Genomic DNA, 25,035 nt, shown 5'->3' with positions numbered 1-25,035 from the left:
GCCATGGCTTCCTTCCTCCCAGGTGGCCTTGGCTTTTGCAGCCACCGCTGCATAGGACTCTTGAAAATTTCTGCTGGCAGCAGACCACTTCTCCCAGATGAAGAAAGAATATCTGTCCAGAGAAAGGCTACAAAGCTGGTGAAGGGCCTGGAAAGTCCCGTGAGGAGCGGCTGAGGGCACTGGGAGAAGAGGAGGCTCAGGGCAGAGCTCATTGCTCTCTGCAACTACCTGAAAGGAAGGTGTGGGGAGCTGGGGGTCGGCCTCTTCTCACAGGTAACCAGTGATAGGAGCAGAGGGAATGGCCTCAAGTTGTGCCAGAGGAGGTTCAGGCTGGAAATGAGGAGACATTTCTGCTCAGAAAGAGCAGTCAGGCACTAGGACAGGTTGCCAGGGAGGTGGTGGAGTCACTGTCCCTGGGGGTGTTTAAGGGGAGGTTGGACCTGGTGTTTATGGACATGGTTTAGTGGGTGACATTGGTGGTAGGGGGACGGTTGGACCAGAAGATCTTGGAGCTCCTTTCCAACCTTAATAACTCTATGATTCTATGATTTTGTCCAACCAACGGCCAACTGGGGGCTTTCTTCTTAATGGGGTCTTCCACTCTGCCCCCAAGAGACTTTTGAGGAGAACCGTGCCATGGCTGCCCAGCTTGGATGTGGTGCTGGCCACAGCTCCTTCTCACTGAGAAAGTCAGGCCACGGCCCAAAACACGGGGGGCTCAGGCCCACTGCCCTGCTGGGCAGGCAGCCCCCCCTCGTGCACTGCAGCGGCGGCAGTAGGCTTTGAAGATCGCCTGCCTGCGTCCTACCCAGCCTTGTCACGACCAAAGGCCTTGTGGCATCACGGGGCTGGGCCAGAGCTGCTAGTCCTGGTGGTCACTGCTGGAGCTCTGCTCACCGTGACAGCCACCTCTAGTACTGGTATTGTTCCTTGGGAGAGAGCAGGATGAAGCTCAGCCTGACTCCTCCTGCGCATGGCTCTGGCCATTGCTTCATCCATGCCAGGTGGCCTTGGCCTTTGCAGCCACCGCTGCTGGGACAGGGGCAGGGTCAGCAAGAGCCTTGGCACCAAGGGCCAGGTCTCCAACTGGCCCTGCAGCCTCGGCCTTTCCAGCTGCCCCAGCTGGCTCTGGCTCAGGCTCAGCACCGTGGTCCCTTCAGAGGGCCTGAAGCAACGACCCCTTGGCACTGACGCCAGCCCTCCGACCTGCCCTAATCCCTGGGCTGCTTCTGGGACTACCTGGCCCAGGGCAGGAGTGTCTGGCTGCTTGGCAGCATCTTTGCAGCATCTTTGCCGTGAAGTTACAGCAGCTAGTGACCACCGGGACTAGTAGCTGTTAGAAAATTCTGCCTCCTTGGCATGGCAAAGCTCACTCGTGGCCTGTGGAGAGAAGTCCGGAGACCCTGCAGACAGGTGAGTGATGGAGACACAGCGTGCAGGTAAGGGCCAGCCTGTGGGGAGCAGGGAACCGCAAGGACCTTGGCTACGAAGGCTTCCCAGGAATGAATGAAACCCAGCAGGCGTAAGAGCTCTTAGCAGGCCCCAAGAGCCCCCCTGCCCCTTCTGTGGTGCAACTGCCTAAAGTAACTAGGAAAATAAAAGTAATATTCACATTTTAAAGAAATTGTACAGCATTGAAGAGGCTTTCAGAGTAGGGTGTAGCTGCATTTACCTGTGCGTTCCCTAGGCTTCCAACCTTAGATGCTATCGCGCTGGGAGAACCTGGTGTGCTGGCTCTAAGGAACAGCACGGAGCATCGAGCGGAGTGGAGACACCACGGCTTGGCTCTGTGACCAGGTGGGGACTCGATTGTTTTTGTGCACACCGAGACTGATAAGCCACACTTTTTGCTACCCTGAGCCAAGGACCTGTCATGTTTCGACAACTGCTGTACTCTAGTGTGCTTTTGCTCATCATAATATCATTAGAATACCAAAACACACCTCCATCCTGAAAGCTACCCGCCTCCAAGGTGCGACCACCCCTCACCGAGCACACGCTCTGAATTTCTCAGAGCCTATTCCTTTATCGGAGAGGGGAAAACTTTTCACCAGTCATAACTAAGGTATGCTTGACTAGAGTCGCTCAAGCTCCATCTAAAAGACAGAAAATAAAAATTGGCCTAAGAGAGAGGGGATGTCAGAGAAGATACCGTCGTCAGGGGAGATACCATCATGAGGGAATATACCATCACAATTGGACCTCCTGACTCCTGGTATCAGTCGACAGGCTGAGACTCTCTTCCCCCCATTGGGACGCCTTTGGGTAAGACTTGAACACTTGGTTATGCTGTGTGTCTCCGTGGAAACTTAGGAATCTCAATAGAGTCTTTGTGCCTTTTAACGCGTTAATTTCCAGGCTGCGCACCTGTGTATTTCATGCATGTAGCTTGCTTTTGTAGACAGTAAATTATCCCTGACCACTTCTCCCATATGAAGAAAGAACATCTGTCCAGGAACGTGTCCTTTCAGTACCAAGGGGCTTGGGACAATGGCCACAAGGGAAGCCATGGGAACATCGAGGATAAGAAGGATATCAAGGCCCCGGACCATTTCCAGAGAAAGGCTACAAAGCTGGTGAAGTGCCTGGGACACAAGTCCTGTGAGGAGCAGCTGGGCAAACTGGGGCTGTTTAGTCTGGAGAAGAGGAGGCTCAGGGGAGACCTTCTTGCTCTCCACAACTCCGTGAAAGGAAGGTGTGGGGAGCTGGGGGTCGGCCTCTCCTCACAGGTAACCAGTGATGGGAGCAGAGGGAATGGCCTCAAGTTGCACCAGGGGAGGTTCGGGTTGGAAATGAGGAGACATTTCTGCTCAGAAAGAGCAGTCAGGCACTGGGACGGGTTGCCCGGGGAGGTGGTGGAGTCACTGTCCCTGGAGGTGTTTAAGGGAAGGTTGGACGTGGTGCTTAATGTGGGAATAAAAATGTTGTTTTTGGAAGGAATGTGTTATTGTGATATGCTTGCAGTGATAAGAAAGCTTAACAGACGACCATGTAAAATGCAGACAACCAGAATCCTTAGAGCAATTAGGCAGAAATGAAACATTACCACCTCAAAGGGTATAAAAAGCAGAAGAAATTTGACTTACAACAGGCCAGCAACTGGAAGCCAGGTATTGTCTGTGAAGCACCAGGTAGTTTGTGAACCTGGATTACCCAGTCAGTTGGGGAAACAGGGGAAGGGTCCCGGTTGTCAAGGAAAAGAAGTGTATAAACTGTGTTATGAACTAGTAGGTGCACTCCGGCTTGGGGGATGCCGCCATTGCCATCGTGAATAAAAATGCTACTTCACTGAGGTCCTCCCCTGAGCCTCTGTTACTGGCTATAGCGTGTGTCTCACATTAAGGACGTGGTTTAGTGGGAGACTGGGGGGTAGGGGGGACAGCTGGACCAGATGATCGGGGTGGTCTTTTCCAACCATACTACGTGCGTGAGTGCTGACGGTGGCACACTGTGTAACGGGTGCCACCACTAATGCCCCTGCTGGTGGCACTGGGGACATCCCGGGTGTGTGTGTGGAAGGGGAAGCGGATTGCACGGCACAAGCCGCTGCCCACGGCGCTCCCCGGCGGCCATTTTGTGGGACCCTCACGGGGGGGGGGGGGGCTCGGACCTCCCGGCCTCCAGGGGCCGCTGTGGGCGGAAGTGAGGGGCTGGGCGCCATGGCAACGGCGGGGCAGGAGGAAGAGGAGGTGGCGGCGGTGGGGGAGGCAGCATGAACGCGCCTCCGGCCTTCGAGTCCTTCCTCCTCTTCGAGGGCGAGAAGAAGTGAGCAGGGACCGGTTTGGTTGCCGCCGGCAGGGGCGCGGGGGACGGGACGAGACGGGACGGGACGGGACGGGACGGGACGGGACGGGGCGGGGCGGGCTTCCCGTACGGTGCCCTGTGGTAACGGCCCCGTCTGCACTGCAGGATCACCATCAACAAGGACACGAAGGTGCCCAACGCCTGCCTCTTCACCATCAACAAGGAGGACCACACGCTGGGGAACATCATCAAGTCGTGAGCTGAGGAGGGGTTGGGGTCATTTTGGGGAGAGTTTTTTTTTTGTTTGTTTTGTTTTGTTTTTAAATAAACATTTACCTCAGAATAGGCACGTTGTGATACGTTAGGTGAAGGCAACGCAGCTCTGCTGTTAATATTTTCGTAATATTCACCAAGCCCTGTTTAAAAATGTTCTATGAAAGTCCATACAAATGAGCAAGCAGCTTCCTCAGCTGTTCATACTGCCCTGTTTGAAAGTGTGCCATCAACGCCTGTGGAAAAGTGTTTTTGTTATCTTTTATTTCTTAAATTAAAATATTTGTGTGCGTGTGCTACGTGCTTGTTCACTGCTGCTTTTCCCTTTCAGGCAGTTACTGAAAGACCCTCAGGTGTTATTTGCGGGGTACAAGGTCCCACACCCGCTGGAACACAAAATCATCATCCGCGTCCAAACCACTCCTGATTACAGTCCCCAGGAAGCGTTCACCAATGCCATCACGGATCTGATCAGTGAGCTGTCCCTCCTGGAGGAGAGATTCAGGGTACGTTTGGTTCTTTTTAACTGTAACCCGCTCATATGCTTTAACCAAAGGGAGTGTTGCTCTCTGCGAGAGATGCTATTGTTTTATGGCAATAAATTGGTCTAAGCCATGCTGGGTCTGGCTACTCAGACAGCTTCTTTCAGGGCATGGTGAGACCTGGCTGCTCCTGAGGGTTATTTACGTGCCCTGCAGGAGTTAAACAGGTGTACTGTAACAGTTCCATAGCTGGCTCACAGTCTTACTAGGGTAGAAAAAAATTGCTAAGCTTCTGTGTTTTCTTTTTCTTTCTACCAGAATTTTGGGACAGTATTTTTTTTTTTTTTAACCACTTTCATTTTCTTGACCACTTGTAATTATGATCAACTGTACAGTCTGTGATTTTTGGGTTTTCATCTGCCTGAAAGGTATTCAGACAAAAGCAAGGGGGACAACTGTGAATAGGGTACTCGCTAGCATAGCTGTAATATTCTTGGATGTGTTGGTAAATGGGAAAAGCACCAGAGGCCCCTTTAAAAATATGTTTTGATATTAATTCAAGATTTATTTGCCTGGATGGCATCGGGATTTCCACAGGTGTTTCAGCCTGTTGTTTTGCAGTTGTTCTTGTGTTTGATAGAAGACTGATGGTATCAATGATTAAACTAGCTTCCTTAGCTCAGGGACAGTTCTTGTCTTAGCGTGTTTCTGTTTGTGTATTTTACAGGTTGCCATCAAAGACAAACAGGAAGGAATTGAGTGAAATGATCACGTTTTGAGTGGACTGAATTTCTGATGAAGAATGATGTGTCTGTTAATTGAGTGCTTTATTTAAACCTCATTTGTGGCAAGTGTTCCCCTGCTTGCCCCACTTATTTTTTAATTTTTCACAGCTGCAGTGATATTTGAGGGGGTTTTGTACCTGACGGGCAGTTTGCCAAGAAGATGAAGTGTTTGATTTGATGGATAATTCATTAAAATGGTTTCCGCTTTTCTAATTGGAGCCTTAAAGCAAATATTTGTACTAGACTGTTGGTGAGTTTGACTGTACTTGCAGAACGATGAGTTGTTGAGTGATTGCAGTAGAGCTCTACTTGTCCTTTTCAAGAAGTCTACGCACTGCCAACAGAGCTGCATTTTGTTTTATTAAGTGTCATTTCTATAAAACAAATGCACAAATTGTGAAAACTTACAGTAAAAGAAACTGGATGTTTACAATGACTTGATGGGTTTAACAAACTCTTACCTCTTTTTCTTTTGCACGTAATAGCTGGTCTAGAAAACGTCATGAGTACATGGGTAACAGTCACTAATACTGCACTATTTCAAAGCACGGGAATGAAATTCAGGTACAAGTAACTATGACTTCTTCCAAATTGCTGTTATGTTCACACTAGTTAGAGCAACAAGGTAAGTGAAAGTAGGGTCTGTTATCACATTGTTGATGAGGATTTCACTCAGATGGTCCCCGTTTGATTGAAGCTCTGGCCACTTGAGAATCTATGAGGAGAACAGAGTTTGTGAAGAAAAGGAAGGGTATTGTCTCAGCAACCTGGGTGATGCTGATGATGGTCCAGAACAGAGTGCTCTCGTGTCCCTGCCAACATGGGGGAGCTAAATAAAAGGGTTCTTCTGCTTTCACAGGGTGCACCTTTATGCGGGTCCTCCAAAAAGGACCAGGGTTGATGCAGAAGGACTTAGAAGAGTTGAAAGCAGCTACCTCTCACTCCTGGAGGAACTGACTTTTAATTTGAGCAGTACGTTTGCAAAGTTTATAGAGCACTAGGTCACATCGTACTTGCATACCGTTATAACTCAAGACCATGCTTTTGACTCACAGCCTCTGTGGCTGTTGGTACTGCCCATCCAGCGTTATATCTGTGAGGGAACAGCGTTCAACCAAAACACGGCTGTTTTCAGAGGCCAGGGAGCAAAAGGGGGGCAAGAACAAATGCAAGGAGCTTGCCCCTTCCTGTGTGCAGTTTTGCTGGGGAGCAGCTGCTGCGCTTACCCTCCCCTCAGCCAGGTAACAGGGTGCAGGAACAGCCCGTGGTGTTGGGCTGTACGGGTTAACCACCAACTTTTTTTTTTCCAGAGAGGCCTTTTGCTTAGGAGAAGCTGTCAAGCTGCAGAACACGGGCGTGAACAGACTTGCTTTACAGCTCGTAATTCCTGTCACAATTGTTTGTGTGAGATTTGGGGTGGCCTTGGTCATGCTCTGGAGCTTACTTAACATTCAGAACTAATTAAAAGCAGGGAAAAAAATACTAGGCCTGTTCTGGTGTAAAGGTGCTCAAGAAACTTGAGGGCTTCCCCTGGGAGGAAGGGAGGCACAGCTCAGTCGCAGCGGTTAACGACACCTACCTGTGTGGGAGGGATTCTTTTGTCTGAACGCTTTGCCTTTGCAGAGCTCCAAGCTGTGGTGTAGTTTGAGAGGTTGTATATCCACACACTTCCTTTCTCATCACCACAGAACACGTGCTCTTTGGCTGTAAGACCAAAAGAAGAAGCTGGAAAACTAGAGTGGAGCTGAATCCCCTCTTCTATAAGGTGGGGCTTTACACAAGCTGGTGTGTAGCATCGCCGTGGAGGATGTCAGTTCAGCAAAATTCTTCCTGGCACAAAATAACTAAGATCCCTAGCTCCGGAGAAAAACTCCATTTATTAAGAGAAAACTATCTTACTGTAGTAGAGAAAAGCCAGTAATAAGTGATTTCTTCTGACTTTAGTTAGTACTTTAAGGTTGAAAAGTGGGGCTCAGAGTTTCTTTACTCCTTGTTGCTCCTAAGCTGCATTATGACATGTATCACGTCAGGGCAGAGCACCTCTGCCTTTAACAACCAGGGAACAGTCCTGTATTTATATGCAACCGGTGCCTGTCTGCTAGCTGCAGCGCTGCATGTTACGAGCTCCTGCCGTGCAAAGGCAGCAGGCCAGGTGAGCTCTCTTGTCCTGGGAATGAAATCCAGCCCTCTGTCTGCAACTACAGGGTGGGAGGGGAGGCATTTACAACTGTTAAAAGTAAATCTTGACCGGTGTGGCTGCCCCTGCTGAAGCGACTGGCACAGCCTCGCCACTGGTGCTGAGGAAGGGTGCTGCCTACCTGGGCAGGTGCTGAGCGTGAGATAGGACAAGTCTGTTGTGGACCACTCCAGCTCAGCCAGAATAACTGCAGATACCGTCCGCTGGCATCCTTTCCCCTTTGTGTCAAAAGACCGACTCCAGCTCCATAAGTATATGCACCCTGGTTTGGAGCTCTTGGAAGCTGGGGAAAGAAGATGGAAGACTGTCAGTTGCTGAGGAGTGCGGTGCTTCAGAACAGCTGGGGAAGGTGGTGTGTGCATCCAGAAGGTGGCTTTTAAGACACAGGACCTGACAGCAGCAGCAACTATTTCCAGTTCCTTTACCTTATTTCTAGATAATTTGAGGCTTCAGAGGGAATCTGTCCCACATGGTTCCCAAACTGTGGAACAAGCACAGGCTATTCAGAAAGACCCACTCCATGCTTTTAGGAGCCTCTGAGATGTAGGAACCCCAAATCCTCTGCAAAGAACTGCTGCTTCCACCAGCCCTTAAACACAAAGGGGCTCTCTTCCCTTCCACTTCAGTGCTACTAAGCAAAGTTTTCTCTCTGTGATGAGTCTGTCTTTTTTCCATCTCTGCTCAGACATGACCAACCATATTTTATGGAAAGAGGCAACGCCATTCAGTGTAGCCCTCCAGAATCTACAAAGTGTTAGCTACACTCCCTTCACTCCCTCTGCTTCATCAATCCCCACTAAGGCACTTGATTGTTTTTGTGGATCTGGCCATTGTGCTTACACTCACCTACAACATCATCATTCAGAAAAGCCAAACCGTCAACCCTGTGAGATGTTGTCATTTCTCCCTCCTCATCGGGAAACTGGAATATGACTTCAAAAGGCCTGTGGGAGGAAAAGGTGAAGTGATTCAGGTCACAAAAGGGCAGCACTGGGAGGATGCTTAGATACAGACCCCAAGAGACAGAAATCTGTTAGTCTCTTGCCTGATAGAGCAGATGACTTCCCACTTGAACTTATGTTTTTGGCTACCTGGGCTTCTTAATGTACCAGGAGCCCGTTGGCTTAAGGGACTGCTATTGTGTTTCCTTTACATTTGGTAGGCCATGCTGCTTTCCTTGCTCAGACCTCCTCAGCTGGAAACAAAGCTACCTCTTCTTGTTACGGAAAGCAAACATATGCCCCTAAACTGTTGGTTCTCACCTGCTTTTCTGTTCCTTTTCCAGTTTTATATTCCAGGTAAAGCAGCCTTCTTCGCAGCCAGCCAGCAGGTACTGCTCTGGGCAGGTGGGGACCAGGGCAATCCGTAACGGTATAGAGAAAGATTCCAGCACCAGCAGCTGGCTAAAAAGAGAACGAACAGTTAAGTGGTGCTGCAAAGTGATAGGTATAGGCTCCTGGACTGGCCACATCTGGTTTTTGAACCTTTACCTTGCTTTGAAATTGTAGTCACAGTCTGGAATCCCAATATCCCAGAGTGCAATTCGCTTGTCATAGGATGCAGCTGTGGGACACAGAAGAGAAGCAGGTAGTGACACCGCTGCTCATCTGGCTCTTCTTGTGCTAGCTGGCAATTCTACCTGTGTCACAGACTGTAACACTCTAAGCCTGGGGCATCAGAGAGCTCATTAAAGCACAGCAGCAGTCATAGAAGCTCCTGGCTGAACACCACTTCACAGACATAGTTAAACATGCACATTCAGTAATTCTTATCCTGTGCTCTAAGAGGAGCAGATTAAAGGGAAGTTTGGTTCCTGGTGTCCGTTACTAAGTTGTGGCTTCACAAGGGCATTAATCAGTGCGCATTGAAGGTCACATTTCTGGTCATGGGTTCTGGTGGAACCGAAAAGGTGAGCTCCAGTCCCTACTCTCAGGCAGATTCCACTGTATTCCACATATTTATGTGTATTTGCATCCACAGCAGCTCCCATTAGGAAAGGTGGGGACTGTAAAATAAAAAGGCTTTTACTGCCTTTGTCACCAAGCTGACAGACTTGCAATAGTAACAAGGCTAGTAGAGTACTCAGAGTAATTGGGATCCTGAGCAGGTGGCATCACTCAAGCAGGTTAGCGTCCAGTCCCCAACGAAGGATAGAAAATTCTCAGGTTATTACAATACATTTTTCTATGCAATAAAATAAGCCTTGCTGTCTACACCTGAGCAGCACTGCCAAGGCAGTCAGCCCTTCACAACTAAGCATTATATGGATGTGGTAGCAACCTCACGATCCCTTTAGGTTTCTGCTTTTTGCACTCTTGAGCTTATTCTCGACAAGTATCCGTTACAGCTGCCCATGCTTTAAAGGAATTTCACTTTTAATGGCTCATGGAGCAGTCTAACCGGTCCAGGATGTGAGCAATTGTAGGCAAGAAAAACAATGTACTATGGGGTGCAGGTGTGGTCTGAATGACTCTGTAACAGCTTACTTTACAACCCCAACAATGCAGCTGCAACCTGTAATATGATGGTTCACTTCCCACCACTCCTTAAGCCTCTCCGGGAACTACTGTGGCAAAGCTTACTTCCACCTCAGGACCTGGATAGAAATTTCTGGTAAGGCACAGAACTCAAGAGACTTTCATTTATTCAAAAGCAATTAATTGTGCAGCTTTGATCACTGGAAAAAATGACACCTAGCAGGCCGTTACATGCTGCATTGCCCCTGCTGCCATGCTTGTTGAGAGCCCTGCTAGCTGACCACTTGCTACCTGGCCCCCAGCACGCCACTCTGGCTATGATTCTTCTTACTCGTCCCTGCGGAACGGATCCGCTACTGGGATTGTTTGTGGTTACTGCATGACAGCCAGACAGAGAGCTACCGAGTGAGAAACAGGAGCTGCTGCACCTCAGCTAAAGAGTCAGACTGTGGCTGAAACAACTCGTAACTTCTCTAGACCAGTGCCACACGAGACTAACAGTACTCTGTGTGTAACATCTGGCCGTACTTTGTGTATGTGTGTGTGGCCCCTGTATTTACCTACCCACACCTGCCTCCACTGGTGACAAGTCCCCTTGTTCAAGAAGCCCAGCCATTTCTAGATTGGGTACTAAAGCTAAAGAGATTCTGAGCTAGAGACTTACTGAAGAGGTGAGTTTCTCGGGTTGGGCTGAAGCAGACAGTAGCAATGGGCTTCTTATGAGCCTTTATTTCTCCATAGCAGAAGTCAGCCGCCACATGAATCAGTTTGACAATCCCTCTCCTCCCTGCAGCTGCCAAGATATTGTGAGATTTCTTCCGACTGTCGCTGATTACCATTGGGAGAGTTGTCCACGCAACACTGAAAAACTCCTAGGACAAAAAGAAACCAGGAACAGAGAGAACAGTTGGCAGGATGGCTCTTAGCTCAGAGGAAAGGTAACTGTCACAGAGCAATCCAGGTGAAACTACATGGCTATTCAAGCCCGAACGTTGTATCTCAAAAAACCTTCAGAAGAACATAATTTTTTGAAACAGGATGTTTGTTAATCTATGTTGTCAAGCTTTCTTAGCAGCCTGGATACACACACATGCCTTTATGAAGAAAAGAGGCAGAATAATCTTTTAAACTAAAAAATAAATATTAAAAAAAGGCTAAAAGGACAATCAAGAAATGTTCACTATCTATCTTGAGCATTTTAAGACCTGTCCACGCTAATGCTTGTAACTCTCTTTCAGAATTGTTTATAACCTGTATGGAATTTATAACAACAATGGATTATGGTATTCCCATCTAATGCTTACTGTTCCTATTTGCAACTTACCTCTGTAGCCACCTTGTATTTTTTCAGCACCATCCCTGTTTCACAGTCAATCAGGCAGACAGATTCCCCTCCACATGTCGCCACAGTTCTGGAGGAGCTCACAATGGGATCTGAAAGATTAAAAGAATAGGTGAGGAGTTCCCAGGTTCACAGATAACACATGAAGACTGCAGTTTATCACTGCCTGGTGCTCTCCCAGACTCCTGTTTTCAAAGTCAAAGAAGAAGTGTGCACGCAAGTCTCGTCCTGACATCGGAGACTACAGCTTGAAGAAGCTGGGGTCTAATGCATGGAGTCCGCTGGGATTCCAGAGCCAGGTGGTTCTGGAAATCCTGCAAACCTCTTTAAGAGCTCACCTTTCCTGGCTCCACAGTCTAGCAATGGCTCGAAGACACAGGACCAGAGCTGCGTTTTAAAATCCTCACGGCTGTTGCCTTTACTGTGACACTGGAGAAAATGCAATGGCTCTGCACTGACATCCTCCTACAATAAACCATCCACATTTAGACAATTCATTCCCCTGACAGTGGTTTGTCTGAACGGCATGCCTGCGATTGCCTCGGCAGAACCCTCTACTGAACACAGTAATTCCAGTTAAACCAAAGTATTTTCAGCCCTTTTGTGCTACAGAGAGCAGGAGAGACTAAGGTGCCACCAGTGCTCAAGACTCCCAAAACAGAAAGGAGAAAAGATGTGCCCATCAGACCCCAGCATTGACCTTCATATTCTGCTGCAGAGAAATGTGAAAAACCCTTTAGATCCCCACTGGTTTGAGCTGAGAGGGAAACACCTTCCCCCATGCAGCCATCAGTTTGACCTGAGAGCAAGTCATGACAGTCCCATTTCTAAGAACAGGCTTTCAGTGCACCACCTCAGAGCGCTGGTCCATCCATCCCTTGCAGGGAATTCATTGTCTTCGGGGAGGGGGGCTTCCCTGACACCTCTGAGAGATTTAAAACAAACAAAACAAAACAAAACAAAACCAAAAAAAAAAAAAAAAAAACACAAAACAAAACTATAACTCACAATATATCTGGCCAATCATGAGCTCCAAGATTTGTCGAGCTCTGCTGAAATCTGAATGTGGCTCTTCCCACTAATCCAAGAGGCTGAAAGCCTGGCCTGAGAAGGCTGGTGAACATACCTTGCCCTTGGAGTTCTTTACTGGGGTCAAGTTAACAACCCCATTGTCCTGTTCCTGGCTTTTCTGTTCCCCTGTCAGCTGGCTGGATCTTCTGCTGCTTTGCCCCTTGGGAAACTGTTCTCCATTCTTTTGTGTCCCTTCAGCTTCCTGATCAGGGGTTGCCTCTTTGGCTGGCTGGTTCGATGCTCTTGCTTTATCAGGAGATGGGTCATCCTGCACTGGACTGGACTTTTTGGGATTAAGTACAGCCTTCTTCTCAGTGTTTGCCTGGGACTTGGACCTCTTGTTTCTAGAGCCTGATTTGGAATGATTTCTTTTCCTCTTCCTGGGCGTTACCACGACCTGTAAGGCATGTTGTCAGTTTCTGCAGAAGATTTCTACCTTCCCCAGGACATGCAGATTATAAGTAAGAGAGATTCTTTATTCAAATGCCAGTACCCTCCCACAGTCACAGACTAGATTCTAGGAAATCAAGAAAGCCCAGAGCTGCAGAGTTCCTAGAGGCTAATGATAGTCTGCTCGCTTCCCTTGCCCTAGTTACTTGCGATTTTCATACGACATGGAAAAACAAATCTGACCCATGGACTAGTCTGAACTAATTTCAAACAGGGCAAGCACCATCACAATCCAGCCATATATCAGCCCAGTTCTCTCATTAAAAATATCCCTTTCCAAAAGGATGGGAGGAGTGGGTAGGTCTATACTCATGAAATGTTTTGGGTCTCCTATGAACGGAGAAGCTCTCTCCTCTCGGATAGCAACCCAACCTCATTGCTAGGAAAGCTTCAGTCTGGCCATAAAGAATAAGCCTCCGCTGCTGATTACAGACTGGAGGCTGAGACTGCCCCTCCAGTTACCACAGCACCATACATGTAAACTAAGAAGCTACTTAGTTTGTTGAAAAAAAAATAAAAATAAAAATGAATTAATAAAAATTAATGTTAATGTAAATGGAAAATCACCTACCTTAGCCACGTCCTCTGCATCTTCCTTGGGGCTTTCTGCACTTTCTTCCTCATTTTCATCCATCTTTTCCTCTGTTTCAGTATCTGTGTTTAACTCCAGACCCAGTGAGTAAGACAGAAACTCTTCTGCAATCATTTTCACCTTAGAAGCAAATAAGTTGATAGGTACAAAAAAAGCAGCAGCAGTCAAACTGTGATGTGTAATGACAAGAGCTGGTTTGCTGGATTTTTAGTATCTGCTTGCACTATTCTGCGTGAATTTCACAAGCGATGGGGTAACTGCCAGCTGACAGCCAGGCAGGCTGAGTCCTCTATAGACAGATCTGGGAGAGCAAAGAGGTTCCTCACACTGCCTCTCTACAGTGGTCTGATCTCAACGGGTGGTCGTTCAGAGGCTGGAGTGCAGACAGACTCAAGTCCACAGCACTTCAGCTCTGATCGACAGCAGCCAGATAGAGTTACCACCACGTAGAGAGAGGGACAAACGCGGAGGGTGAGGCTGTCCCTTCAGGAAAGCACATGCAGTTGCAGAGGAACCCAATGACATAATGATCACACTGAAACATGGAAGGCTGTGGTGCACCAGCACCATGCCTCTCTGATCAACTGTGCAGAACACCTGGATGCTGCAAATGGCCTGGGGCAGATCTGCACTGGAAATGAGTGATTACAGTGACTCTTGGAGACAACCAACACCCTGCAGTGCATCAGGTAGGGTAAAAACAAACAAACAAACAAACAAACAGCCTGCTGGACTGGACTTTTCACCTCCACGTATGACATCAGTGGTAGCTTGCATTGCTGGCTAGATCTATGCTACGTGATCCAAGAACTTCACTTTGTCTTGCATTTCTAGGGTACGTGTATGAGAAAACAATAGCCCAGCAATAACACAAGACAAAGGAGGGAGGGAAGCCAATATACATACAATTAAATCTGATGTTATAAACTGAATGGTATATTTCTCCACTGGGAGTATCTACACTTCTGGCATTAACTTTTCTCATTTCATGCAGCTTCCATCAAGACTAAAGGCTGCCATTAGAGTGATTTGCTGTTTGCAAATAATTAAGTACTAAGGACGCTGCAGTCTTGTCAATTAGTAGAAGTATCATCATTGCTCATGAATTAAAAAACAATGTCTAATGACAGTCGTTGCATCTTGGTGCACATTTGGTGTCAGTGCTCCTGGAATTGCCTAACAAACCAGAAAAGAAAAGCAGAAAAAGTGATACCACGCCTCTGGAAAAAGTCCCCTGAACTCAAACCCACACAGCATTTTAATCAAATCTGTTCAGAATCAGGCTGTGGAGTCTTTGCCTGTAAAACAGGATGGTGAGTGAAATGGAACTTACCCGCCAGCGGGTGAATTCACTGAGTGAGCTGGGTCCGTATACTACATTGGTTTGTACTGACTTGAGGAACTTCTTCTTGATGGACTTCACTTGCTCAGCTGTATACTTCTCAGGAAGCTGGTCACGGAAGAATTTTTCCCAGTGAGCAGTAACCTAGGCAGAAAGACAGGGTTTGTTCAACAAAATACTACAGGAAACCTGAGCAGAACAGCAAAACAGCCCTTGTGAAAACACCTAAGTAGTTACCAAGGCTGCGGCTCCGCTAGCTACATGATGGTACTGCTTCAATTTGATCGGTGTTCAGACCACAACTTCAGCTAGCAGGAAACACAGTCCCTCTGATCCAAGCTTGTGTGGCTAAGAAGCTACTGTCAACGTGAACCAACACCTGATATCATGCCTCTAGCTCCACAGCAAAGAGTCTGAAGAAGTCTCACACTGTGCTCTGCTGACAGGGAGTACCTGGCAGGTAACCATCTATAACAGGCAGAGGACAATGGGGAGTTTTCCTGTAGTTCATGAGCATGACCGGTATACACGCCACCGCCGCTTATAGATGAAGATATTGAGATTTAACAAAATGCAGCCTATGTTTATACACAGCAGCAGTAACTGGGCGGCCCGGTACAATTCAGTAACATCAGGAAAAGCTATCTGGGGCACAGCTACCAGCACAAATGAACAGCATGGGGGAGCATTTGGTGTCTCATTACTAACCATTCCAACAGCCAAGCATGCCCAGTTGCCTGGAGGATGAGAGGCTGAGCAGCCCTCACCAAGACCTTTTGAAGTGTAAGGTATTACACAGACGGCGCTTAGCACAGTAAGCCTTCACAGACTTCAGCATTTGATCTCTCCACCACTGCTACACAGAAGGAATTAACAAGATCAGCTAACTAGAATACAGACAGTAAGAGCTGAACTGCACAAAAAAACACCACACCTTTTTCAATAAAACAACGTGTGTGCTCAAGATCACAACATGCTTTGCAGGGAGAATCTGTCAAGAGCTGTGCACTTTGGTGCATGTAAGTGACAGTACAGCTCCAAACACGGAGAGTGGAAAAAGAAAGGACAAATCCTTGTTCCTGGTGCATGCTGGAAAACTCAGGATTATCCTGAGCCTGTCTCTCAGCTCCCCAGTTCTGGGGCCAGGACAGTAACATCAGTTAGATGGAGAGGTATATGCAGCCGTTACATCAGCACCAGGTTTCTCCCTTTTTTCGAATAGCATCTGAGTGACCTAGAAAACCGATGGCTCATATACAGACCGTGTCAGTCCTGCTCCTGTGTAACACTCCTGACAAATCCTCTTTGCTACACAAGAATTCTTTGGTTGTCAGTTCCTGCTGGTTTTGCAGCCCTGGTACACCAACAGAGTCAGCACAGCAGTGCTATGGAAACCCAGAATGAGGCCTCACACTGATTGAAGCTGAAGGCAGAAGGTGCCAACACAGAACAAGCAGATCAAATGCAAGCAGTGATCAGAGAAAGCAGTAACGAGGCATTTACAACACAGCCCATACTGTGGCACAGTATTTAGGTACTTCTCAGGTGTTCACAGATGCAGAAAACACCACACCTTACCTTGCTGGTGAGCTTACGACTATTGACACGCCTCACGTGATTAGCCAGTTTGGTTATATCCTTGCCGTTCAGTAGCCGAAGATTTTGCAAAAGAAACATCACTTTATAATCATCGTTGAGCTAGAAGGAGAAGACATTAGAGTCACAAAAACCATACGCATACTACTTGCTTCAGTTTTATGTCCGCTGTTCTTTATTAAAATACAGCCAAGAAGTAGCAGAATGTATTTACTCGTCAAAGGACATTTCATAAAATCTTCTCAGCATTTCCGACACCAATACCAACTTTTACTTGTAAATTCTACTGTAAGTTGGGATCTTCAGCAACAGAGACAAAAAGACTGCCTCTCCTTCTGCAGTACTGGACATCCAACACAAGGTGGTGGTGGTGAAACCAGGCTCTGTCCTGAGTGCAAGGCAGGGAGTTCTGTTCACAGCCTTTAACTCTGAGCATCTAATACAGAGGAAGGCCCGGCCTGAAGTAAATACCAGCAGGATTTTTTTCGGGTTAGGGGAGTTTTAGGCCAGAGCAGCCCCCCAGTCCTGCTCACCATACAGCTGCACGTATACTTCTGCCAGCGTGCAACAGCAAACAAGCACCTGGGGACACCAGAGGTGGCTGATGCCAGTTTAAAGCACGTGGAAAATTGCAGTTTCAGATGCCTAAACTGAGAGCCTCAGCTCTCCGTACAGTCAGTAAAGCCTCTTGGGACAAATCAGGAACCTCAATTACAGTAATCACCAAGTTTAACTCTTCATCACAGGACCAAATCTGCTGGACAAGCAGCACCACCAGGTGCACTAAAACTAACGTATAAGGAGTACATTTCTATACAGTCACTATTAAATTTTACACCACTGAAGCTCTACATGAGCATGAACAAAAGACATCCTGTCTGAAAAGCAAATCAAGGTGGGACTCTGGCACGGAGAACCAGGAGATTCAAGATTTTTCACCTCGGAGTAGTTTTGGACAAGTCACTTCTGCAGATTGGGAAATCGTGGCAGAAATTGGTTAAGGGGAGCAGAAAGACTGACTGCTTTCTAAGATGTCCTCACTTGCTGCCTAAGAATAATATAAAAGAACTAGGCATAACTGCCATTTATTGCCCCCTCTATTTAATAGCTTGTACGAATGGGAAGTAACTCACTGTCAAGTACACATTGTTCTCATAAGTAAGCTCCTCAAGCAGAGGGAACTGTTTCAGAGCAGTTACGTCTTCCAGCTGGTTGTTGTTGCAGTTTAGGACACGCAGATCAGGCAGGGTTAGACTGTTGGGAAATTTGTCCAGTAAATTATCGGAGAGATCTAGTTTCTGCAGATGCCTCAGACGGGAAAACAAACGTGGGTCTAAGTCTCCAGTCTTCAGCTGCAGCTTGGACAGGCTGAAAGAAAAAGAGAACATGAACTACCTGCATGTCACTGGAAAAACAAGGCCATGCCTTGCGGCACCTCTCAGCCTAGCACAGCTCACCAGGTAAATCTGACCAAATCTGCTTTTTCTTGCCCAAAGCATTCTGGACTGCAGGCATGCCTATATGGAAACGATGCTGTGTCTGAGCTAACAGACATGATCAGAGTCTGCTAAAGTTTTTGTGGGACAATCAACCTGCAATTCAGATAAATTTCCTATGGGTCACAGGGCTGATTACCAGCAGTGAATTACCAAAAATGTTCTTGTACATAGAAAAATTACTAAGTCTCTAACAATTTTGGTATTTTATTCCTTTGCAGTGTAAATTTAACAAAACAAGCTGTGACAATATAAGACACTTTTTCACTAGGCCATCAGTCTACATTCTCCCTAAAATGCTCTAGATTCATTATTTCCCTCTCTTACAGAAGGCACAGTGTCACAACCGGTGTAAGCACGACAAGACTGCAGGGATCCCAAAAAGGCTGGTCCTGTTCTCCCCTCCCTTCATGTTGACACTTGCACTCTCACATCTATATGGCAAATCAGGTCGGTTTGCTGATCTGCCTTAAAACTTTTCTGCATTACAAGTAAGCTCAGGGCATGCATAGAGTAGGTTCCCGAATCATTTAGGTAGTTTTTAAGAACAAAGTTCATCAAAAACGTGATTTTTCCATTTCTTTTGCAGCAAGTTTCGCTCCAAATAATTCCACAGGCAAGTATGCAAATCTACCTAAGAATATTTGTGAAGGGGGAAAAATATCCCTTCTCTATGAGAAAAAGAAAACTGCATATTGTAAGGAGGATCGTTTAGATCTGGTTAGACCATTGAGCTGAACTCCAAAGGGAACTTCCAGCACTGGCCACGGTCTCTTGAGAATGCAAGCCTGAGTTCCTTTAACAAACAGAATATCCATCTATAATGATTAGTTTTAAAAAAAGGCCCTCTACTTATATACAAGATATTAATAAAACAGGTAAATACATTTGGAAAGCAAGATCACATCTCATTCACTTGCCATCTCAGAAGCCTAACTAGCCAGCCAACTGACTAGCAGTTTTATAGAAAGAATGTGGCATAGATAAAATCTGCATGGTGAAAAGAGGTGGTAGTTGCCGAAGTTCCACCTGTGCTCACTGATCCTGCACTGAGAATGCCATCTCTAATTCTGTACTTTGAACTGGCCTCTCTTATTTCAGCAAAAATGCTTGAAAAAGGATCGCCCATGCTGAGTTCATCTGGAATTTTCCTGTCTGCACTTACTTTAGTGTCTCGATCTTTCGTAGTCTTGTAGATCTTGGAACCGCTCTTTCCAAAAGAAGTTCTGTAGTAATTTTTGACATTTTTATCTTCACCCCTCTGCTGCAATCACTACACAGCTGTAGGATCTCTTCTTGTAGCCTTCCTGGTAAAACAAACAGGGATGAGGCCAAGTCCTTTGCAACTGCCCCCGAAAGGAAGAAAAAAAGTTATGAGGTTAGCCGCTGCTTCTGAAGTAGCCTTTTTTCACGGTTGAAAGGAAAATACCAGGAATAGTTATAAACCCGGGCACGTACTCCCAATACGCTGACCCAACCCATCTCCAAAACATTGCTGCTAACCTCCCTTGGCTATTAAAGCGAAAGGCTTGCTGTAAATGAAAACTGCAGCATGGCGGGACTCAGGATTAGGGACACGCACCCCGGGTGTACCTCTCCTGTGCACCCAGGCTCTGGTCCAAGAACTCCCACATGCTTTCAAACAAACAGCAACAGTCAGAATAAATACACCTGTCGTGGGTTTCTTCCTCTGAAGGAAATGACACAGAGCACTCGCTGGCTGGACCAGGTGGATAGACTCTTGGCTGACAACCTCTGGATGCTCTACAACTTTGGTAAACCAGATTCGTTACCAGAAATGTAAATACCCACCCCTCAGTAACGTTGTTTCTTCACTAAGGAAATAGAAACAGCAGCATTCTGTACCTTATTGGTGATTACCAGACATTTTTATTGCAGATACATTCTATCCTAGATGTGCACACACACAGATACAGATATTGGGAATAGTAACAGTGACAAGGCCAAAGCAACTTCATAAAATTACTGGTTCATGGTTTACCACTATTTCTGATACAGATTTCAAGAGAGGGAAATAAAAGAGAAAAGAGCTCCAAGGCAGGCTCTCTGCTGTCTTTTTGTGTTAGTCTCAATGCTGCCTAGACGCCAGTCTGGTAAATCACGAGGGACACGTAAGCAGTCCTTAGGGTTGACTTTAGTACTGTAATGTGCCTGCAATGCCTGGACCATCATGGGTGATGTTTTGTTAATATCGGTAAATAATGACAACCCTTTATATATGGAACATTACATGGTTTTATATGGGAAAAAAAAAGAAAATCGAGCCTGAAAAAAGCATTTGAACAGCAGCTGCTCAATGGCTTGATCCTTCAAGCAACAGAGCTGTCAGTGAAAGCCAAACCCTTCCCTGCTGACCCAACAAACCCCACTAAGCTCGAATATCTGTAAGAAAACCTCGGCACCAATGACTGCGGGTGTCCTGGTCACCTTGTGCTTGGCTTCGCTGCCATCTCACGCAGACCCGCTGCCCGTGTCACCACGGGGGAGCCGCAGGGCACACGGTGACACGGTGCCAGGCTGCAGAAGGCACACGCCGGTGGGTGCCGGACGAGGGAAGCACCTGCCGCTGCCAGGCCCTTCTCGTCCCCACTGCCACACCTCGCTGAGGCCACGGTCCTGTGGCAGCACTGATTCGGGCCGGGCAAATGATGAGGCAAATAAAACAGGTTTAGCTTTGGCTCTGCAGCCGTGCGGGTGCCGGGGGGACGAGGGACCCTCGCTCGGTGCCCCAGCCACGAGAGGTGACCCTGGCATTGCCACCACTGCCATGCTGCGGCCTCGCCACCGCCATGTCGCTCTCCTGGGCCATGGCCTGGCATAATGCCCGCTGCCGGGGGGGCACCGCCGCCGGCCACCGCCGGGGACAGGCACGGGGGACACCGGGGGTGCCCGCAGGGTGCCTCTGCCCGAGCGGCTCCATCCAGACGCGGCCTGAGGTGACCCCGATGGGCACCGCCCGGGGCCGGCCCGGCGGCTGGGAGGCCAGGTGAGGCCGGGGCCGGCCCCACCGCTGGCCGGGCCTCGCGGTGACCCCTCGCCGCCCCGCTCGCCCCGAGCCCGGCCGCCGTGAGGGCCGGCACCGGCGCCGGCCTCGGCCCGAGGCGCCCCCGCGGGGCGTGCGATGGGCAGCGGCACTACAACTCCCAGCAGCCCCCGCGGCGCCTCCCGGCCTTGGAGCGCTGCACGGTGCCGCGGGGCCTGCTGGGAAACCGAGTCCGCTCCCCCCACCCCCATTCTCCAGCTTCCACCAGCCGGCAGCGCGGCCTGCACCGAGCCCTCGTGCCCCGCCTCGGCCCCGGCTCCGACCCCCTGCTCCCCGCCGCCCCCCTCACCTGCAAACGGGCCGGGCCGCGGGCGGGGAGGAGCGGGCGGAGGAGGAGAGCAGGAGGGCGGCGAGGGGCCGTATCCTGACGCGCAGCCCGCGGGCGGGGACGGGGACGATGATGGAGGAGGAGGAGGAGGAAGCGGCGGGCAGCGGCGGCGGCGCGGGGCCGGGCTGCGGCTGCAAGGGGATCCGCTCCTGCCTGCTCTGCGAGGGGCCCGCGCAGGCCGCTCCGCCCCCGCAGGTACCGGGGAGGGGGCGGCGGGGCGGGGCCGGCGGCGGGGCGGAGCGGGAGGGGCGGTATTGGGGCCGGGGGCGGCCTGCCCCGCTCCCCTCGGGACGACCCCCGCAAGGCCCGAGCCCCGCGGGGCTGCCCCCAGGCAGGGCCCAGCCGCGCCCCCCCCCCCCGCTCCGGCCCCGGGCAGCCCCCCGGAGCGGGACGAGCCCCCCGGGACAGGCCCCGGTGGAGCCGTGCCCGAGAACAAAAGGCAGCGCGGGGGTGGGTTATTCGGCCGCCCGGACTTCGCAACTTCCCTCGGTCAAGGTTTAGAGGTGCGACGAGCCCTGTCCCTCCGCGCAGGGCTGAGAAAAAAGGGTCTGTAAGCTCCTTAAACGTCTGGCAGCGAGGATCATCCGTGCTTCCCCGTCTTTGCGGGATAAAGACATTACCAGGAAAGAAAAGCAGCTTGGAGCAGGGTAGTAATGCTGGAGCTGTTAGCACATCCAGCCCAGGGAGGAGTTGTTCCCCAAAAGCAGCTGTGAAATCCCTCGTGGCTGCAAGAGCCTTGCACAGACAGGTTCCACACGCAGCAGCGCGGTTCCAGGGTAAACACCTTATCTTGATAAGTTTTCCCCTCCACTCATTTTTTAATCTCCACTGTTATTTCCCCAGGGAGAAGATAATTTCACTTACTGTCCAGCAACAGGTTTAGCTAAAGGAAATGAGCACTCAGAATTTGCTGGCTGGGCATTTCCATTTCCAGGGGTGTTTTTGACAGAGGAGTTCATTAGTGAAGAGGAAGAATCGGAGATGGTTGAACTGATGGACCGAGATGAATGGAAGCCATCACAGTCTGGCCGAAAGAAACAGGTTTGACTTCAGAAGCATATTTCCTTTTCCGGAGGGATCTAAGAACAAATCTGTTTTCATTCAAAACCCCAAACCACTCTCATATTTCATTACAAGCTCTTATCCATAAGCTTTTTCTGAAATCAGTTGCAAGAATTGTGTGTGATTAAGATCAGCTTCTTGCAGAAGTATAGGACAGTTACAATTGGTACTTCATGTCGCCTGTTCAGACAAAGTTCATGCAGTCTTTAAGTGAGAGAAGTAAGTTGTTGTTTTTGTTTGGTTGTTTTTTTTTTGTTTGTTTGTTTTTGTTTTGCTTTAGAGGTGAGAAATCTAATTCCACAGATTAATACAGCTTCAGTGAGTCATTCTGCAAACTGGTGACCAGGTCAGCAGACTAGATGAGAACAGAACTCAAAAGTCTTGACTATGAGCCCTCTAGGGATCACAGCCTCTCCAAAAAGACTTGTCCCAGATCTTCCCTCAACATTGTTTCTTTTTCCTCTCTTCTTTTCCAACAGGACTATGGACCCAAAGTGAACTTCAAGAAGCAGAGGTTGAAAGCTGGTAGCTTTACCGGTTTGCCAAGTTTTAGTAAGAAGACTGTGACACAAATGAGGGCTTGCTCTGTACTAGGTGATTTCTTACCTGTTGAACAATGTAATCTGGACTACAGGCCAGAAAGAGGTTCTGCCATCGACCCACATTTTGATGACTGGTGGCTTTGGGGAGAGCGTCTGGTTAGCTTAAACTTGCTCTCAAAAACCGTGCTCTCCATGTCTTGTGATTCAGAGGACAGCATCCAATTATTTCCCACTTTCAGTAAAGAAAATGGGGAATTAAGTCCCCCTGGATCTCTTACAGAGACGTCAGCCTGCAAAAGTTCAAGCAAGCAGGGAACCGACTACATTTTATCCCCAAGGCTTGTTCCAAGTAAAGAGGTGACCGTTGCCATTCACTTACCCAGAAGGTCCCTGGTGGTACTGTACGGTGACGCACGTTACAAGTGGAAACATGCGATTTACCGCAAGCATATAGAGCGCCGGCGAATCTGTGTCACGTTCAGGGAGCTGTCTGCGGAGTTCAGCGCTGGAGGAAGGCATGAGGAACTGGGTAAAGAACTGCTAGAAATAGCGCTTTTGTTTCAAGGAAGACCGGTGTGATCAGCAAGGGGAGGCTAGAATTGCGTCTCGTTAGGAAATTTGGTTTGAAAAATAAAGTACGGTATTTTTACAGTTCGATTTATTTCTGAGGTGTGCCCAAGGAACCAGGTACGTACCAAGATAAGCTCAATCAAATGGCAGTTTAACAAACACAAACAAGGTGGTGCAGGGAAGGGGTGGGCCATTTATTTCTGTGAAGACTGTCCTGAGCAATGGTAGCTCTTAGACAAAATGCATGCATCACATCACTCGGCATTTACAGTTAGCTGTATCCCTACAGCACAGGCATCTTCTCACCCACTCCAGGTAGTTCCTTTAGAGATGAGCTCTCGGGGGGGGCAGGTAAGCAAGCATCTCTCCACAGACAGTACAACACACTGAGAACTAATTAAAGTAATTATCCTTTGCTGAAGATTCCTGCTCTAACAGTGAGGATAAATCATAAATCCTGTGTGTGACCTATATCTTCTGGGACCAGAGAGCTGCATTTGCAGAGGGCCAGTGCTGACTCTTCTGCAGAGACAGCTTGGACAGAGTTCAGACCAGAGGCTTGCACAGACTGTGTTATTTTCTGATCATTTGTCATCTCTGAACCCTGCTGTCAGCTCTCAGTAGCAGGAGTCAGATTTTGAGAATAAGCTGGGCAACAGACTGCAACACCAGCAGCTATCATTTTTTTCCTTGGCACCTCCAGCAGTCAGATTTGAATCATACCTTGTACCTAAAGATTCAAGTAGTCATTTGTAGCAGAAACTGATTTGAGGCCATCTGTCTGTTCAGAACAAACTTCTGTGCTCTTGAAAATGAAGCTGTGCTGTGGAAGAAGCGTGATCCTTTAGCAAACACTGTTGTGTCATCGAAACCATTCAGCACAGTCACACCTACAGCAATAAAATGACATTTTACAATGCTGTCTGGTTTTGTCCAGTAAGAGGGACAGGTTTGTTACACAGCATTTCAGCATTCCTGTACGGACATATCCTGTCTTAGAAGTACTTCCCTGGCACAACGCACAGGTTCTTAACGTACCAGTAATGCATTCTCACTGTAGACTCTGCCCTCTGCCGCAGGCATTGCGCAGAAGGCAGCTCTTCAGCCCAACAGAACTATTTTACTAGAATTCAGTTTGGTGAATCAGGACGTTTTTTAACAGTTACATCTCTGCTGCTTCACCGCTGCAATGAGACAGCCTCAGTTTAGCCCAGTATTTAAACAGCTGTGGACAGGGCTACAGAATAATTGCAGGAGGCATCAGTGAGCACCACTCCCTGGGGCTGCCCTAAACCACAAACCTCTGTCCAGACCTGCTCACCTGGGCTCTCCAGCAGCAGTTCCAGCATGCCCTCTCTGACAAAAGGCCGTCACTGCAAGGAGACAGTCGTGCAACAGGCAGCCAAGCTCCACCAGAAGAAATAAATCTCAAAATCACAGTTCCTACCCTTTTTGTGGCAGGCTGGTGTGATCGGTCCTCTGCTGCTTGCACCCATGGGCTCCACAACATGCTGTCCCCTGGCCAGAGCCACAGCGTCCCAGCCTCAGGTCATCACTGCCACCGTGTCAGAGGACATTCAGCCAAGCAGGAAGACACGGCTGGCAGCCTGCTGGACCTCGGC

General features: G+C 48.6%; 3 protein-coding genes across 4 annotated transcripts; 2 read left to right on the top strand and 1 right to left on the bottom strand.

The window, feature by feature from the left end:
* Positions 1–3,614: 3,614 nt before the first annotated feature.
* On the top strand, positions 3,615–5,515 carry LOC118176210 (DNA-directed RNA polymerase II subunit RPB11-a). The gene is made up of 4 exons (XM_035343049.1): positions 3,615–3,765; positions 3,910–3,999; positions 4,349–4,523; positions 5,227–5,515. Exons 1-4 carry the CDS (start codon positions 3,713–3,715, stop codon positions 5,260–5,262), a joined length of 354 nt encoding a protein of 117 aa, XP_035198940.1. The 5' UTR covers positions 3,615–3,712; the 3' UTR covers positions 5,263–5,515.
* Positions 5,516–5,627: 112 nt separating this feature from the next.
* Positions 5,628–21,221, bottom strand: LRWD1 (leucine rich repeats and WD repeat domain containing 1). 2 transcript variants are annotated; one of them, XM_035343045.1, is made up of 16 exons: positions 21,201–21,221; positions 19,013–19,154; positions 17,485–17,719; positions 16,334–16,453; positions 14,747–14,899; positions 13,393–13,533; positions 12,427–12,768; positions 11,639–11,765; positions 11,283–11,392; positions 10,623–10,830; positions 8,972–9,044; positions 8,744–8,884; positions 8,328–8,425; positions 7,603–7,764; positions 6,864–6,988; positions 5,628–5,999 (listed from the first exon to the last, which is right to left on the bottom strand). In XM_035343045.1, the coding sequence occupies exons 2-16, from the start codon at positions 19,090–19,092 to the stop codon at positions 5,859–5,861; spliced, it is 2,256 nt and encodes a 751-aa protein (XP_035198936.1). In that variant the 5' UTR covers positions 19,093–19,154; positions 21,201–21,221; the 3' UTR covers positions 5,628–5,858. The 2 variants fall into 2 exon arrangements, with proteins under 2 accessions (XP_035198936.1, XP_035198935.1); XM_035343044.1 differs by lacking the exon at positions 21,201–21,221 and adding an exon at positions 19,430–19,654.
* ALKBH4 (alkB homolog 4, lysine demethylase) lies at positions 19,035–24,330 on the top strand. Its single transcript, XM_035343047.1, has 4 exons — positions 19,035–19,157; positions 21,231–21,434; positions 22,083–22,280; positions 22,781–24,330. The coding sequence occupies exons 2-4, from the start codon at positions 21,309–21,311 to the stop codon at positions 23,420–23,422; spliced, it is 966 nt and encodes a 321-aa protein (XP_035198938.1). The 5' UTR covers positions 19,035–19,157; positions 21,231–21,308; the 3' UTR covers positions 23,423–24,330.
* Positions 24,331–25,035: the final 705 nt, after the last annotated feature.

Source organism: Oxyura jamaicensis, chromosome 19 (assembly GCF_011077185.1).
Source record: "Oxyura jamaicensis isolate SHBP4307 breed ruddy duck chromosome 19, BPBGC_Ojam_1.0, whole genome shotgun sequence".
Taxonomy (NCBI): Eukaryota; Metazoa; Chordata; class Aves; order Anseriformes; family Anatidae; genus Oxyura; species Oxyura jamaicensis.
This window is presented reverse-complemented; position numbering and strand designations above follow the sequence as displayed.

What these genes read in the sequence shown, in the direction of transcription:
- LOC118176210 (XM_035343049.1), top strand. Translation starts at nt 3,713, where the DNA reads ATGAACGCGCCTCCGGCCTTCGAGTCCTTCCTCCTCTTCGAGGGCGAG. An exon ending in CTCTTCGAGGGCGAGAAGAA is followed by an intron (nt 3,766 to 3,909) that starts GTGAGCAGGGAC and finishes TCTGCACTGCAG; the next exon opens with GATCACCATCAACAAGGACA. An exon ending in CTGGGGAACATCATCAAGTC is followed by an intron (nt 4,000 to 4,348) that starts GTGAGCTGAGGA and finishes TTTCCCTTTCAG; the next exon opens with GCAGTTACTGAAAGACCCTC.
- LRWD1 (XM_035343044.1), bottom strand. Translation starts at nt 19,481, where the DNA reads ATGTGGGAGTTCTTGGACCAGAGCCTGGGTGCACAGGAGAGGTACACC. An exon ending in GAAAAGGAACAGAAAAGCAG is followed by an intron (nt 8,426 to 8,743) that starts GTGAGAACCAAC and finishes TTCCTCCCACAG; the next exon opens with GCCTTTTGAAGTCATATTCC. An exon ending in TCTGAATGATGATGTTGTAG is followed by an intron (nt 7,765 to 8,327) that starts GTGAGTGTAAGC and finishes TTCTTTCCCCAG; the next exon opens with CTTCCAAGAGCTCCAAACCA.
- ALKBH4 (XM_035343047.1), top strand. Translation starts at nt 21,309, where the DNA reads ATGATGGAGGAGGAGGAGGAGGAAGCGGCGGGCAGCGGCGGCGGCGCG. An exon ending in AGGCCGCTCCGCCCCCGCAG is followed by an intron (nt 21,435 to 22,082) that starts GTACCGGGGAGG and finishes TTATTTCCCCAG; the next exon opens with GGAGAAGATAATTTCACTTA. An exon ending in AGTCTGGCCGAAAGAAACAG is followed by an intron (nt 22,281 to 22,780) that starts GTTTGACTTCAG and finishes CTTTTCCAACAG; the next exon opens with GACTATGGACCCAAAGTGAA.